General features: G+C 47.5%; 1 protein-coding gene across 1 annotated transcript in view; it reads right to left on the bottom strand.

Annotated features, from left to right (window-relative positions):
- Positions 1-17,258, bottom strand: part of KSR2 (kinase suppressor of ras 2) — a 186,297-nt gene that overhangs the window by 134,838 nt on the left and 34,201 nt on the right. The window contains exon 4 of the mRNA XM_058158508.1: positions 3,126-3,633. Within this exon, the coding sequence (XP_058014491.1) occupies positions 3,126-3,633 (508 nt within the window). The remainder of the gene's footprint in view (positions 1-3,125; positions 3,634-17,258) is intronic.

Genomic DNA, 17,258 nt, shown 5'->3' with positions numbered 1-17,258 from the left:
GCCGGTTCTCCAAACTGCTCAAAATTTCCGCTACCGGTTCTCAAGAACCTGTTGGATTTCACCCCTGACTGAGGAGTTTTAAAAAGAGACAGGTCAGCCATGGAATTGTAAAAAAGGGTCTCTTACTTGAGCAGAGGGTTGGACTAGAAGCCCTCCGAGGCCCCTTCTAACTCTGCTATTCTGTATTCTATACTTTAGGGACAACAGCAACAGGAAGTTACATTAGGAAAAAACTGGTAGTGAAAAGAACAGAATAATGAAGGAAAAGACCGAGGAAGGAACTACAGTGGAAATTGCTTTAGGCTGCTGGAAGAAAGGAAGGGAATGAATCTAGCGAAAAGACTGCATAAAGTTGTAAGACAAATAGGTTTCCTAAATAGGGGGTGCTGAGGCTGTGGCAGACAAGAAGCAGGCAAAAACTAGAAGACACACGTAGACAAGGAATGGTTACACAACAACAGCATCTTGTAGCCGATGAAATGTCCTCATCTCCACTCTGACAAAGCTATCTATTTACTTACAACACTTTGTATTGCGCCCAGTCTGGGTGGTGACATTAAAAAAAAAAAAAGCATCCACAAATCTCATTAAAAACAGCACCCGAACCAATCATTTTAAAACAACAAAACATCTTTAAAAACAGCAGGGATGGAACAAGCTCATCAGGACCTCATGGTCTCATCTGCCAAGTTTTCAAACACAACACACGCTGCCGTCGGCCGACCCATCCCTTACAAAAGAGGCAGAACAGCAAAATAATAATAGTAGCAATAATAATGAAAGAACATATATGGGAAGGCAGGGATGTCGGTATTTGAAAACCGGCGAAGGGACGTGACAAGCATAGAGGGTGTTAGGGGCAAATTGTCAACCCTGAAGCTGACCTGGCTGAAGCCATTTTTTGACTGCTTCGGTGTTGCCACTGAAGATAGAGGGGATTTTGTAGCCAAAACAAAATACTTCCTCTTGGGAACCAATGCCATTCTCACACTTGGTCGGAAAAAGGCGGAGTGATGCCACCCGGTTGTCGGACTGCATGGAGATTTTGGGCCATGCGACTGACTGTTTTGAGGAAGTAGAAAATCTTTTGCTTTTAATAAGGTGAAAACCGCGGGAGTTTTTCAGAGTCGGTTTTCACCAGGTATGTGCCGATAGGATCTTTCCAATAAAAGTATTCTTTGGGGAATTCAGTTGCCTCGGAGTCTTGCTTGAAATGAATTTATGAGTTGGAACCCCTGACATTAAACCGACTCTGAAAACTCCCCGCAGTTTTTCTTGAACAGAAATTCCCGTGTGTTGTGGTCTATCAGCAGCCTACGGAGCTGACAATGGAGTTGGACAGCGATGAGGCTGAGGTGAGGCCAGGGCCATCGGGAAGTGAGGTGCGGACTCCAGAGCCTCCAGAGACTGATAGTAGTGAGGCAGAGGAACAAGAGGAGCCTGTTCCTAATGCACACATGAGAAGAGCTGCCAGAAGGCAAGAGCAGCTCAAGCAGAGAGGACAACTCAGGAGTAGGGCCAAGAGATGATTGGCCCCTCTTGTAAAATTTAAAACAGACCAGCAATGGCGTTTGGGCTTAGCTGGAAAACAACATTGGTAGCTTCATCTTCTGCTTCATCTTCTGCTTCATCTTCTGCTTCGTCTACGACTTGACTTTATTTTTGTGACTTCTGAACGTTTGCCAAGAAAGGCCTTTGGCAGTTTGCCTGATTAGACTAAGGTTTGTGAGATAACTGAGGAATTTGTGTTGGGAGGCATTTTTTTTTTATTTGCATTTATATCCCGCCCTTCTCTGAAGACTTAGGGCAGCTTACACTATGTCATTTGTTTTACTTTGAGTTGAAACGACATTGGGAATGAAGTAATTCCCAGCTGTTCGAATAAAGTTTGTTTTTCCACGGACTAAGTTTATTACTACCTACTTGGGCCTGGGTCACAACAACATGGAACAGCTGAACTACAATGCAACAGACTCTGTTTTTCTATGGCTGCTGAGATAAAAGATTTGAGTCTCCTCACAACAAGACGAATAGGACTGTCCCAAAATGTTTCATAAATGGTCAGGGTAAACAGCATACAGGTGGCCCTCGAGTTACAACAGTTTGTTTAGTGACTGTTCGAAGTTACTCTGGCACTGAAAAAAAGTGTCTTAGGACTATTTTCACGTTTATGACCGTTGGAGCATCCACATGGTCACGTGATCAAAATTGGGATGCTTTGGCAACTGACTCACATTTATGATGGTTTTAGTATCCTGGGGTCATGTGATCCTAATAGAGAGCACCAAGGACCCCACATGCCTTTCCTCCTCCTCCTCCTCCTCCTCCTCTTCCTCCTCTCTGCAAACCTCACTCCTTAATAGCAGTGATGATGTTATTTAGTTTGGGTTATGAAATGTCTGCAAGGAAACATCCAAGCTCAGAGAGCACCAAGGACCCCATATAGGTAATATCTTCAGTGCTAGAAGGGAGTGGGGCTTGTGGAGAGGGGGAGGGGGAGGAGGAGGAAGAGGAGGACTGTGATATCCTTGATGGTCTCTGAGCTTGGTGGTTTTCTTGCAGATATTTCATTACCCAAAGTAGGTAAAAGCCACAGTGCTAGAAAGGAATGGGACTGGAGGAGGAGGAGGAGGAGGAGGAGGAGGAGGAGGAGGAGGAGGAGGAGGAGAAGGAGGAAGTGGAAGTGGAAGAGGAGGAGGAAGAGGAGGAGGAGGAGGAGGAGGAGGAAGACTGTGGGGTCCTTGATGGTCTCTGAGCTTGGTGGTTTTCTTGCAGACATTTCATGACCCAAAGTAGGTAAGAGCCCCAGTGCTAGAAAGGAATGGAATTGGGGGGGGAGGAGGAGGAGGAGAACAATGACTGTGGGGTTTTGGAGCTCTCTCAGCTTGGCTGTTTTCTTGCAAACGTTTCATTACCCAACTAGGTAACATCCTTTTGTAGCTCAAGACTTCCTGTATCTCAAGACCATCTCTGTAAGCAGTAAACCTAAAATCCAACCTCTGGGCCTTCAGGTAAGGTGCTCGAAACCTTGAAGGTACCTGAAACCTTGAAAACTAGCTGGGTACCACCTGGTCGAAGCCCCCCTACTCTCTGTTTACCAACCGATTTGTTTTCCGTCCACTTACTTGGGGGTGTGAGACTCGTCCACCCGATTGCCCAGCTGGAACTCATGCGATTTGCTCCGATGCAAGACGGTGAAGCCCGGGAAAAGGTGGATCAGCTTCCGAGACGAAGGGGGTGGCGTGCCAGGCGGTTTCACTTTGTTCCTCCTCCTGACCGGCGGTGTCCCCGGAGCCGTCATGGTGGTGATGATATTCGGGGTGCAGGGCGGGGTGTGGGCTGCATGCCGCTGGCGTGGGGAAGGGGGCAAGGAGCGGTGGCCGGATTCCAGCGGAGGGCAGAGTCCTGGAAAACCTTCCACGGTTAGTCTGTCCGTGTGTGCGTAGACAAGCTCGTGGGACAACGTTGGGTGGCAGAAGTGCGGGATGCACTTGGACTTAGGCTTGGGGCTCAGAGAGAGGTGAGTTCGGATCCACTGCATGGATTCGGATTGGCACAAGGAGATGTTTTCTTTGCCGGTCTCGGTCGTTGGCGGCCACTGGATGGTCCAATCTTGTTTGGAAAGACTACCTCCTGGGAGGGGGAGGGGGGAGACAAAAAGATGGAAGGAGAAATAGCAATTGTGCTTACAGTTTGAAGCATGTTCCCACATGCTCTGTCAGAATGGGTGCATGATACAATTTCAGTCCGCATTAAACAGACTTCCTAAGCCAGGGGTGTCAAACTCAAGGCCCGCAGGCCGAATCTGTCCTGTGATGTGGTCAGATCTGGCCCGTGGGGCTGTCCTGGAAAATGTAAGGGGCCGGCCCACGTTGCTTCATCCCGGTCTACCTGCATTGCTTCGGTCCGGTCTACCCAATGCGAAGAGGAAACATGCCAGCCGTTTGGGGAATGGTGTCAAGCTGGCCTTGCCCATTCAGTCACCCCCCACACCCCGAGATCAACCACAGCCCTGATGTGGCCCTCAATGAAATTGAGTTTGACACCAGGGGTGGTATTCAGCCGGTTCGCACCGGTTCGCACTGGTTCGTGCGAACCGTTGGTGGAAATTTGAGCAAGGTCGTCAAACCAGTAGTGATGGCCATACCCCTGAACCGATTCCCTGGTTGACGCTCACTTGCCCCATCCGCCATGTTAATCGCCACCATGCTCTTCGCGCACACTCATCCCATTGCCTTGCAAGTCCAATGGGATGCACATGCGCGAAGAGTATGGTGATGACGGCAGCAGCTTTTTCCGCGACCTCCGGTACTTTTCAGTAGCTTATGGCCAGCTGCCACAGCTGCAAAGTGGCTCTCAAAGAGGCTTCTTTGCCAGCCGCTTTCCTGCAGCGGCAGCTGGCTGGGGGCCGCCAAAAACTCCGGTCAGCTTGCCTTCCGGAGTCTGGACCAGCCGCCATGGAAGGTAAGCAGCCAGAACAAAGAGGCGGTGGTGCGGGAGGAAGCGAGTCTGGGTCTGGGGCCACTAAAGGAGGGGAAATGGGGGCGACTGGCGAAGGGAGGGCGGGGATAGATAGGTGGGAATTCCAAAAATTTTCCTACCTTTTCCTGTAGATGTGACTAGGTGTGGGGGGGCATGTGACTGAGTGGGCATGGAAGTGATTGATGTCAAGTTGGCCACGCCCACTCAGTCACATGCCCCCCCCCACCTAGACATGCCAATTGAACCAGTAGCAAAAAAAATTTGAAACCCACCACTGTTTGACACTCCTGTCCTAGGCAAATATACCCAACTCAGGGGTGAAATGCTCCTGGTTCGTACCGGATCGTCTGATCCGGTAGCAACGGTGGCGGGTGCAAAAATGTATTTTATGTTTTGTTTTGTTTTGTTTTGCCAATGTGTAAGACAGAGCATTTGTTGCTTGATGCCTTGATCGCCTCATTACTAAAGGCCAATATAAGCACTAAGTACCTCATCTGTACAGATCTCACCCGATTTTAATCCCTCTTGATATGTTTGATCTGGTTTTCTCTAACAAACCATGCGTGTCTTTAAAAGGTAGCATATTTGCATTCTAAAAGGAAGAATCTTCCAACGCCTCCTTTTTTTATTATTTCACAGGGGCTATTAATTGATAGCCCCGTTATCAAGGCCTCTTTTTCAAGGGAATCAATTTATTCCTGGCTGTCAGGAAGAAGAAGGGAGAGGAAAAAAGCACAGAGGCTGCAAGACAGAATAAGAAGGAGTTGATTAAAAGAGTTTAAAAAAAAAAAAAGGTGTGGATACGTTGTGGAAGAAAGTGTCTTTGGTGGTAATAAACCTGCTGTTTTTTTTAAAAATATAAAAAACAGGTCCGGGAATAAAAATAAAATAAACAGCAGTGCCATGATAGAAGGGCTTTAGGGCTGGATCAAAACAATGAGGGGAAGGCGGGAACATAATCCAGCTTCAAAAGGCTTTCTCCCTTAAAGGAATGAATACAATTTAAGTGGCTAAGACGATCTCGGCAATTCAGCGGTTTGAATCCCTGGTGCCACGTAATGGGGGTGAGCTCCGGTGACTTGTCCCAGCTTCTGTCAACCTAGCAGTTTGAAAGCACGTAAAAAAATGCAAGTAGAAAAATCAGGACCACCTTTGGTGGGAAGGGAACAGCGTTCCGTGCACCTTTGGCATTGAGTCATGCTGGCCACACGACCACGGAGACGTCTCCGGACAGCACTGGCCCTTCGGCTTTGAAATGGAGATGAGTACCGCCCCCTAGAGTCGGGAACGACCAGCACATAGTGATTCGAACCGCTGAATGCTGAACAGGTTGCCCTAGTTCAGCTCCGCCACGTATACATGCGCTGGCCAGCTGATCTTCAGGCCTTCTGGGCCCACCGGAAGTTGGGAAACAGGCTGTTCTCTCTCCTTTCTTCCCTCTCTCCCTGTCCCTCTCTTGCTCTCTCTGTCCCTCTCCCTCCCTCTCCCTCCCTCCCTCTCCCTCCTTCCCTCTCCCTCCCTTCCTCTCTCTCTCCCTTCTTCCCTCTCTCCCTGTCCCTCTCTTGCTCTCTCTGTCCCTCCCTCCTCCTCCCTCCCTCCCTTCCTCTCTCTCTCCCTTCTTCCCTCTCTCCCTGTCCCTCTCTTGCTCTCTCTGTCCCTCTCCCTCCCTCTCCCTCCCTCCCTCTCCCTCCTTCCCTCTCCCTCCCTCCCTCTCTCTCTCCCTTCTTCCCTCTCTCCCTGTCCCTCTCTCGCTCTCTCTGTCCCTCTCCCTCCCTCCCTCCCTCCCTCTCTATGTTAAGCTGCTGGATATTTAACACACTTGGGAGGGTTTTCTTCAGGGAAGGAAGGAATGGACGATTGTAGAAGCTGTACACTGTAGAAGTTGCACGTTCATAGAAGCACAACACAAAGCTACAAAAAGGGATGAAGAGAGAGAGAGAGATGGATGTATCTTGCTACCTAGAGAGCCCATCCAGATCCGTATCCTTGTAAAAGTTTATGGTGAACAGCTTATAAGAGGTTGTGTGTGCCCCATCTACAAACAAACACCCAAGGAACCTAACCAATCACAGCATCTTTGCCCCCCCCACCTTGCAAAAAATGAGATAACTGCACTGCAATAACTTCTAGTCAATCCTTATAAGAGGGAAAAAAAGTGCAATTATGGGTCAGCCCCTTACAATTATCCAGGGAAAATGCTATCAGGGGAGGGGAGGGGGGAGAGATTAATTACTGTTGCTAATTAATGATGATTGATGGATACTAAAGATAGGAGTGGAATGGCTGGAAGGAGAGAGAGAGAGAGAGAGGGAGAGAGACGAAAGGACATCATACAAGGAGAAGCTCCGTTCAGCTCCTCTTACACCCAGACTTCAGGCATGTTCTTGCCATTATCAATGTACATTTCCTTGCTATTTATTCTTGCTGCCTGTGTCCCAGCTTGATTGGTGTTGTAAAAATAGGGGGGTGTCCCCCCCACGCCTAAAAATATCTATTCATACAAAGACATCCATGGTAATTCATACAAAGACATCCATGATGCTTTTTATTAAGAAGGTTAGCAGTTGTTCAATGCAGTTGGTTGTGGCAGGGGTGAAATCCAGCAGGTTCTGACCGGTTCGGGAGAACCGGTAGCGGAAAATTTGAGTAGTTCGGAGAACCAGCAAAAGCCAGCTCTGGCTGGCCCCAGAGTGGGGTGGGAATGGAGATTTTGCAGTATCCTTTCCCCAGGAGTGGAGAGGGAATGGGGATTCTGTAGTATCCTTACCCTGAAGTGGGCTGGAAATGGACATTTTGCAATATCCTTCCCCTGGAGTGGGGTGGGAATGGGGATTTTGCAGTCTCCTTCCCCCAGGAGTACGGAGGGAATGGAGATTTTGCAATATCCTTCTCCCAAGAGTGGGGAGGGAATGGAGATTTTGCAGTATCCTTCCCCCAGGAGTAGGGAGGGAATGGGGATTTTGCAATATCATTTCCCCAGGAGTGGGGAGGGAATGGGGATTTTGCAATATCCTTCCCCCAGGAGTGGGGAGGGAATGGAGATTTTGCAGTATCCTTCCCCTGCCACGCCCACAAAGCCACGCCCACGGAACCGGTAGTAAAAAAAATTGGATTTCTCCACTGGGTTGTGACATCCTTTCAGAGAGGACTTGAAATCCGCTTCTCGGATGCTTTTCTCGTGACCCTCATGGAAACGCAAAGACAAGCTGCTAAATCTGTAACAGGAGGAAGGATGCAAGGTGGATCCCCTTGCATCGTACCTGGCGGGCTGCCAGAAAGAAGAGGGGAAGGGAGGTCAACCTATTCTCCAAAGCACCAGAAGGCGGGAGAAGAAACAATGGTTGGGAACTGTATATTGGACATTTTCCACCCCATTTGCTAATGTTATGTATTGTTTGCTATTACTCAGTTTCACAAACCTTTCTTTTCTCCTAGTAATTGATTGCGATGCTCCACAATCAACTACCCATAAATCATTGTTTCCAGGAGCAGACCCTGATATAGCTAAAGTAACTGTCATTTTTATACCTTCTTTGGGTATGAGTAGGCATTTCTTACCCCTATTGCAGTATTTGGCTATATGACCCTTAGCCAGTGGTGGGATTCAGCCAGTTCGCACCTATTCGGGAGAACCGGTTGTTAACTTTCTAAGCAGTTTGGAGAACCGGTTGTTGGAAGAAATCTTACTTTTTTTTTTTTTCACTTTACAGGGCTAATCCTGTAAGGAAGGCAGGAAGGAAACATTCTAGTGTTGTTTCTAGCCTAATCTGTATGGCCCTGCTTACAGAAACTGCCTCTGGGGTTAACCCTTAGTACATTGTAATAGCGAAGACGAAGTGCCCATTGATGTGAGTGATGTTGAGTTGGCCACGCCTAGACAGTCACATGACCACCGAGCCACGCCTACCCAGTTGGTCATTAGGTCATTAGAGAACCGGTTGTTAAATTATTTGAATCCCACCACTGCCCTTAGCCCCACAATAAAAACATTTTCTAACAATATAAACAGATGAAGACAGTTTTTCTTCCTGTGGTTGTTTCTCTCTTAATTGTTCTCTTTCCTGCCTTCTTCTGGACTCTTCCAACAATCTGTGGGCGTGGCTTGGTGGTGGTGGGATAATGTGACTGGGTGGGTGTGGCCAATTTTTTTTTTTTACTTTTAAAAGCATTTTTTCTACAACCTCTTCGGCTGAAGCCTGTGATGATCAGCCAACTCAGCTGGGATCGCCAGAGGGGGGGGGGAGAAAACTTTTAAAGGGTTCTGTCGATCCCAGCTGAGTTGCCTAATCCCCAGAACCTTTTAAAAGCATTTTTTTACAACCTCTTCGGCCGAAGAGCTTGTAGAAAACATGCTTTTAAAAGTTTTTTAAAAAAAGCCTCTGATGATCGCGTGGCTCAGCTGGGATCGTCAGAACCCTTTAAAAGCATTTTTTCTACAACCACTTCGGCAGAAGAGGTTGTAAAAAATGCTTTTAAGAGAAGGGAGACAGGATAGCAGTCTTCCGATATTTGAGGGGCTGCCACGGAGAGGAGAGGGTCAAGCTGTTTTCCAAAGCACCCGAAGGCCAGACAAGGAATAATGGATGGAAACTGAACAAGGAGAGATTCAACCTAGAAATGAGGAGGAACTTTCTGACAGTGAGAACGATCAACCCATGGGACAGAAGTTGACTTCAGAAGTTGTGGGAGCTTCATCCCTGGAGGCTTTCAAGAAGAGACTGGACTGCCATTTGTCAGAAATGGTGTAGGGTCTCCTGATTGAGCAGGGGGTTGGACTAGATGACCTATTAGGTCCCTGCTAACTCTGTTAATCTGTTAAACTTTCAGAGATTCGATGAAGAACTGTGGTAAGAAAGGTTCGTCAAAGGGGATAAACCGCACAACTGTCTCGCTTAGCCACAAAGAAATGTTTCGGCTCAATTGTGGTCGTAAGTCAAGGACCACCTGTATTACACACATACACACCCCACCCACGTGGGCGCACGCACACATCCCTACTAAAAGCATCAGCTTGGGGCAAAGGGGCCTCTGTGGCTCAGACTGGTAAGACAGTCTGTTATTAACATAGCTGCTTGCAATTACTGCAGGTTCTAGTCCCACCAGGCCCAAGGTTGACTCAGCCTTCCATCCTTTATAAAGTAGGTAAAATGAGGACCCAGATTGTTGGGGGCAATAAAAAGTTGACTTTGTATATAATATACAAATGGATGAAGACTATTGCTAACATAGTGTAAGCCGCCCTGAGTCTTCGGAGAAGGGCGGGATATAAATTCAAATAAAATAAAAAAAAGCTGCCCGGGTCTTACAGGTTGGAAAATAATCCATGGCTGATTTAAAATAAAATAAAATAAAATAAAGCTTTCCATGAGCTCTCCTCCTCCACAACTCACCCCAAGTTACTAGGCAACCTACAATTTTATGCAAGAGACAAAAAAGAAACGGCCATGAAGCACAGCTAGGTTTTGTATTTTGAGGGAGGGTTGTTTTGTGGAGGGAGGGAGGGAGGAGAAGAGGGGACTTTGGGGCCAGATTTGACAGGGAAAGGAAACAAACAGAAATAGCACTTTGACTTATATACCGCTTCACAGTGCTTTCCAACCCTCTCTGAGCAGTTTACAGAGTCAGCCTCTTGCCCCCCAACAACAATCTGGGTCCTCATTTTACCCACTTTGGAAGGATGGAAGGCTGAGATAGGATAGATAGATAGATAGATAGATAGATAGATAGATAGATAGATAGATAGATAGATAGATAGATAGATAGATAGATAGATGGATGGATGGATGGATGGATGGATGGATGGATGGATGGATCGATGGATCGATGGATCGATGGATCGATGGATCGATGGATCGATCGATGGATGGATGGATGGATGGATGGATGGATGGATGGATGAATGGGATGGATGGATGGATGGATGGATGGATGGATGGATGGATGGATGGATCGATGATAGATAGATAGATAGATAGATAGATAGATAGATAGATGGATGGATGGATGGATGGGATGGATGGATGGATGGATGGATGGATGGATGGATGGATGGATGGATCGATGATAGATAGATAGATAGATAGATAGATAGATAGATAGATAGATAGATGGATTGATGGGTGGATGGATTGATGATAGATAGATAGATAGATAGATAGATAGATAGATAGATAGATAGATAGATAGATAGACAGACAGACAGACAGACAGACAGACAGACAGACAGACAGACAGAAATAGCACTTGGATACTGCTTCATAGTGCTTTCCAGCCCTCTCTGAGCAGTTTACAGAGTCAGCCTCTGGCCCCTAACAATCTGGGTCCTCATTTTAGGACCCAGATTGGAAGGCTGAGATAGATAGATAGATAGATAGATAGATAGATAGATAGATAGATAGATAGATAGATAGATAGATAGATGGATGGATGGATGGACGGACGGACTGATGGATCGATAGATGATAGATAGATAGATAGATAGATAGATAGATAGATAGATAGATAGATAGATAGATAGATAGATAGATGGATGGATGGATGGATGGACGGACTGATGGATCGATAGATGATAGATAGATAGATAGATAGATAGATAGATGATAGATAGATAGATAGATAGATAGATAGATAGATAGATAGATAGATAGCAATAGCACTCAAACTTATATACCACTTTACAATGCTTTCCAGCCCTCTCTAAGCAGTTTACAGAGTCAGCCTCTTGCCCCCAGCAACCTTGGTCCTCATTTTACCCACCTCGGAAGGATGGAAATGCTGAGTCAACCTTGAGCATGGTGAGATTCGAACTCCTGGCAGTGGGCAGTTTGCCTGCAATGCTGCATTTTAACTATTGAACAATCAGGGTAGTGTAGTGTAGTGTAGTGTAATGAGTAGAGTAGAGTGGAGTAGAGTAGAGAGGAATAGAATAGAATAGAATAGAATAGAATAGAATAGAATAGAATAGAATAGAATAGAATAGAATAGAATAGAATAGAATAGAATAGAATAGAATAGAATAGAATAGCACTTAGACTTATGCACCGCTTCACAGTGCTTTGCAGCCCTCTCTAAGCAGTTTACAGAGTCAGCCTCTTGCCCTCAACAATCTGGGAAGGAAGGAAGGAAGGAAGGAAGGAAGGAAGGAAGGAAGGAAGGAAGGAAGGAAGGAAGGAAGGAAGGAAGGAAGGAAGGAAGGAAGGAAGGAAGGAAGGAAGGAAGGAAGGAAGGAAGGAAGGAAGGAAGGAAGGGCAATAGCAATAGCACTCAGAGTTATATACTGCTTCACAGTGCTTTGCAGCCCTCTCTAAGCAGCCTCTTGCCCTCAACAATCTGGGTCTTCATTTTACTGACTTCAGAAGGACAGCAGGCTGACTCAACCTTCAGCCCGTCAGGATCGAACTCCTGGCAGTGGGCAGAATTTGCCTGTAATACTGTAATAAAACCACTTGTGCCGCCTCCGGTTCTTGGATGTACATTAAAAAAAAACCCTCTTCCGAACCCAAAATAAGACCCTTGAACCCCATCGCCTAATTCAACAGGGGTGAGTCGCCAGGTTGACTTCTCCATCCCAGATGGCCTTTCCCATCCTCGGTCATTCGCGCGGTCATAAAAGTAACCAAACGAAGTGCCGAACAGCTGCAGGCTCCCCTTGAATCCCACCATTACGGACTGTGGCTTCTGGCCTCACACTGCTCGGATGATGAGAGCTTCCTCTAAGCGGCAGACAGCCTCCGGCGCTTTGGTGGACAGGTGGCCCAACACCAGATTTCCCCCCCCCCAATTGTCCATAAAATTAAACGATTTCAACAGCACGAGTCATTAATCGGACGACAGGCGGAAAGAAGGACAGACGTAAAAGAGCTGGGCGGGGCCCTTGAGAATGGTTTTATCTCCACTTCGGTCCAGAATAAATCTTTCATGTGCCAAGGAGGGTTTGTGTGTTGCGTATGTGTATTATATATGTATTATCAGGAAAGAAGGGTGGGTGGGATTTTGGCAACATTGGGCTCCTTCGGTGGCATGCCCCAGAGACCTTCCTGACAAAAAAGTAAGGCTGAGGCAAGGAAGCAGACAAAATTTAAATAAAGCTAGCGATGGGCTCAAGGTCATCTGCTGGCTTTAGGCCGAAAGCAGGACTAGAACCAGGGCTGGGCTGCTGGGGGTTCGCAGGGGTTCGGGAGAACCTCTAGCTAAGATTCTGTGCAGTTTGGAAAACCCCCAAATCCCACTCCAGGCTGGCCCCGCCCTGCCCACCCTGCCCCTCCCAGGAGTCCCCAAACAGCCCGTTTTGGATGCAGGTAAGTGCAGGGCGCGCTCAGAGGCTTGGGAAGGGCAAAAAACGGGCTTACCGGAAATTCAGGAAGAGCCTCCAGAGCCAGGGGAGGCTGTTTTCGCCCTCCAAGAGGCTCGAAGGAAACCTCCAGAGCCTGGAGAGGGCAAAAAACGTCCCCTGCCATTGTGCAGGAGGCTGACTAGGCCACGCTACCATGGCCACACCCACCCAGCAACCGGGCCAAGAACTCCTTGCTAAAATTTTTGAATCCCGCCCCTGACTAGAACTCACGATCTCCCAGTTTCTAGCCCGATGCCTTGACTACCACACCAAATTAGCTATCTCAAAGTCCCTGGTGCTGCCGCATCACGGGGTGAGCTCCCGTGACTTGTCCCAGCTTCTGCCAACCTAGCAGTTCGAAAGCAGGTAAAAAATGCAAGTAGAAAAACAGGCACCACCTTTGGTGGGAAGGTAACGGTGTTCCGTGCGCCTTCAGTGTTGAGTCATGTCGGCCACATGACCAAAGAGACGTCTTTGGACAGCGCTGGCTCTTCGGCTTTGAAACAGAGATGAGCACCGCCCCCTAGAGTCAGGAATGACTAGCACATATGTGCGAGGGGATCCTTTACCTTTAACTTTGAACGGTCTCCAAAGGAACTGTTGGAAAGTCGGGGACAATCTGTACCACCCCATTACAAACAAGCTGCAACACACACACACACACACACACACACACACCCCGATCAAGATAAACCTTTCTCCCGTCTCCGCAGCGATCTCATTCCCTGCTTTCCGCCCGCTGATCTGGGTACATCCTAATGAAGAGGCATTAGCCGTTTCATAAAAATGACAAATGGAATCCCATCCCTCTCCCCCACCCCCGCCCTCTTCATCTGGAGAAGTAATGGATTCCTGTATGCTCCCCCCCCACCCCCTCAAATATCCTCCTTCATGGGCTAAAGAAACTGATTCATCCGCCGGGCGCTCCAATAGGCCCCTCTCTCGTGCTTAATAACATCCCGCATTTAAGTAGCGTTCGAGGGGTGCACTGAGATCACAAAGCCACCCCCCAATGAACCCCTCTTCCATACAGCCCAAACTTGGAGCAAGGAGATTGGGGAGTTTTCGCCGTGTCAAAGTGATGGATTGAGGGGCGATATGAAAAGAAAGGAGAGGAGGAAGCGGTATTCCTTTCCGCCCTTAATAATTTCCATCTCTGCCAGCCAAGGGTGGAGAAGCCAACCTTGCAGGCTTGGGGAGCTGGATGAATCTCTAGGGGGGAAAGGAGAGGGGTGGGAGTGGGGGGGAATGAGGATATGTGTGTATGCCGTTCTCCGCTGACAGACGTCCTCTGCTCCCAGCTCCCGACATCCGTCACTGGGGCAGGCGTGGAAAGCTCATCTGCCAAGCAGCCATCCTGGGGGAACGGAGAGCGTGGCGACACGGCTGACCTTTCCTTCGTGGCACAGAACCGTAAAGCCTACAAACACGGCCGCGAAGTCCATGCAGCCTCCTGTTCGTTTCACCTTGTTAAGTGGCCTCCATCTTCTGTCTCACTTGTCCATTCTTCACGGGCAGGTTTATTTAATTAGGCCAAGAGAAAAGGGCCTGGGCAACCCTGAGCTTTCCTTTCCTTTGGCTTTTTTCCTTTCCTTTCCTACTTCCTTTCTCCTTTCCCCTCTCTTCTTTTCCTTTCCCTCTCTTTCTCCTTTGCTTTCCTCTTTCCTCTTTCTTTCCTTTCTCCTTTTTCCTTTCCCTGCTCCTCCTCCTCCTTTTCTTTCCCTCCTTTTTTTCTTTCCTTTCCTTTTCCCTTTCCTTTTCCTCTCCTTTCCCTTCCTCTTTCCTTGTGTTCTCCCCTTCTCTTTGCTTCCCTTCACTCCACTTTCTCCTTCCTTCCTTCCTTCCTTCCTTCCTTCCTTCCTTCCTTCCTTCCTTCCTTCCTTCCTTCCTTCCCAGATACCTAGATACCTACATACCAGTGGAGGAATTCATTTTTTTTACTACTGGTTCTGTGGGCATGGCAGGGGAAGGATACTGCAAAGTCTCCATTCCCACCCCACTCCAAGGGAAGGATATTGCAAAGTCTCCATTCCCACCCCACTCCTGGAGGAAAGGATACTGCAAAATCTCCATTCCCACCCCACTCCTGGGGGAAGGATATTGCAAAATCTCCATTCCCACCCCACTCCTGGAGGAAAGGATACTGCAAAATCTCCATTCCTACCCCACTCCTGGGGGAAGGATACTGCAAAATCCCCGTTCCCCACCCCCACTCCTGGGGGAAGGATACTGCAAAATCTCCATTCCATCTCCACTTCAGGGGGAAGGATTTTGCAAAATTCCCATTCCCTCCCCACTCCAGGGGGAAGGATATTGCAAAGCCTCCATTCCCACCCCGCTCCCGGTGGAAGGATACTGCAAAATCTCCATTCCCACCCCACTCTGGGGCCAGCCAGAGGTGGTATTTGCCGGTTCTCTGAACTGCTCAAAATTTCCGCTACCGGTTCTCCAGAACCTGTCAGAACCTGCTGGATTTCACCCCTGCTACATACCTACATATTCACATACCTACATACCTACATCCATTTTGTGTCCTAACCATTTTGTTTGTTTGTTTTTTGTTTTTACATTTATACCCCGCCCTTCTCCGAAGACTCAGGGCGGCTTACAATGTATAGGACAATAGTCTCATTCTATTTGTATATATTTACAAAGTCAACTTATTGCCCCCCCAACAATCTGGGTCCTCATTTTACCTACCTTATAAAGGATGGAAGGCTGAGTCAACCTTGGGCCGGGCTTGAACCTGCAGTAATTGCAGGCTTTGTGTTCTTAATAACAGGCCTTACCAGGCAGAGCTAAACCATGGGCACAGAAATACTGAAGAGGGCATGGCTATTTTACCAAACCAAATGACAACAGTTGTGGGAAAATGGAACGAATATTGGCATACTTTAAAAAGTAGTGCAGCTGCTCTGAAAACAAAAGAAAGGAGATTGGATCACCTTTTCCTTTCTTTCTTTCTTCCGCTCAAACCCAGCCTTGGGGGAAAAAAAATCACATTTGCATTTCCAAAAAGGGCCGTGTGGTTCTCTCTTAGAGAGATCTCGCATCATTTCCTTACTCTTTATTTACAGTTTTTTTCATAGCCAAATTCCCAATCCAACAAAAGAACCCAAGATTACACTCTCTGGTGTTCTTTTTTAACAGCTCCTTAAGGAGGGCTTACACAGAGACTTAAATGAAGTTCTCGGTTCATTATAAGCTCTGGTAGGTTCATCGCCGTTTGTTAAATAAACCACAGACTGCACTGGGTTCACACATGAACTGAAGTAATAAACCGTGACTTCCAATCCCTGCTAGATTCACTTATTACATTAACCCCAAACCAAACCACAGTGTGATTGAGAAGGGGATCGGAAATGAACTTCTGACAGCCCAAACTGGATGGCTTAAGAGAATAATAGAGTTGGAAGGGGCCTTGGAGGTCTTCTAGTCCAACCCACTGCTCAGGCAGGAAACACTACACCAGTTCAGACAAGTGGTTATCCGATCTCTTCTTAAAAACTTCCAGTGTTGGGGTATTTACAACTTCTGCAGGCAAGTTGTTCCACTTATTAATTGTTCTAACTGTCAGGAAATTTCTCCTTAGTTCTAAGTTGCTTCTCTTCTTGATTAGTTTCCACCTGTTGCTTCTTTTCCTGCCTTCAGGTGTTTGGAGGATAAGTTGACCCCCCTCTTCTTTGTGGCAGCCCCTGAGATATTGGAAGACTGCTATCATGTCACCCCTTAAACCTTCTCTTCATTAAACTAAAGGTAAAGGTAAAGATTCCCCTCGTACATAGGTGCTAGTCGTTCCCAACTCTAGGAGGCGGTGCTCATCTCTGTTTCAAAGCCGAAGAGCCAGCGCTGTCTGAAGACGTCTTGGTGGTCATGTGGCCGGCAGGACTCAATGCCAAAGGCGCACAGAACACCTTTCCCTTTCTACCAAAGGTGGTCCCTGTTTTTCTACTTGAATTTTTTACATGCTTTCAAACTGCTAGGTTGGCAGAAGCTGGGACAACTCATGGAAGCTCACCCCATTATGCGGCGCCAGGGATTCGAACCGCTGAACAGCCGACCTTTCAATCAACAAGCTCAGCGTCTTAGCCACTGAGTCACCGCATCCCATCACGTCATTAAACTAGACATCCCCAATTCCTGCAACCATTCATTGTATGTTTTAGCCTCCAGTCCACTAATTGTCGTTGTTGCTCTTTTCTGGACTCTTTCCAGAGTCTCGACATTTTTTTAATCATATGCCCTAACACAGGAGTAGGAAAACTGTGCTCTTGTCGGCTTCATACCCGGACAGCAATATGGGAGCTGTAGTCCCAAACATCTGGAAGGAAATGAATCGTATGCCCTGCCATATCTAGATGCAGAAATATCAGATATGTTAGCTTCTTTCTCCCTGCCAGATTGAAGGAAGACTACAAACACCCTAACTTCCCCTCCCTGCCTC

Source organism: Ahaetulla prasina, chromosome 15, assembly GCF_028640845.1.
Source record: "Ahaetulla prasina isolate Xishuangbanna chromosome 15, ASM2864084v1, whole genome shotgun sequence".
Classification (NCBI taxonomy): domain Eukaryota; kingdom Metazoa; phylum Chordata; class Lepidosauria; order Squamata; family Colubridae; genus Ahaetulla; species Ahaetulla prasina.
This window is presented reverse-complemented; position numbering and strand designations above follow the sequence as displayed.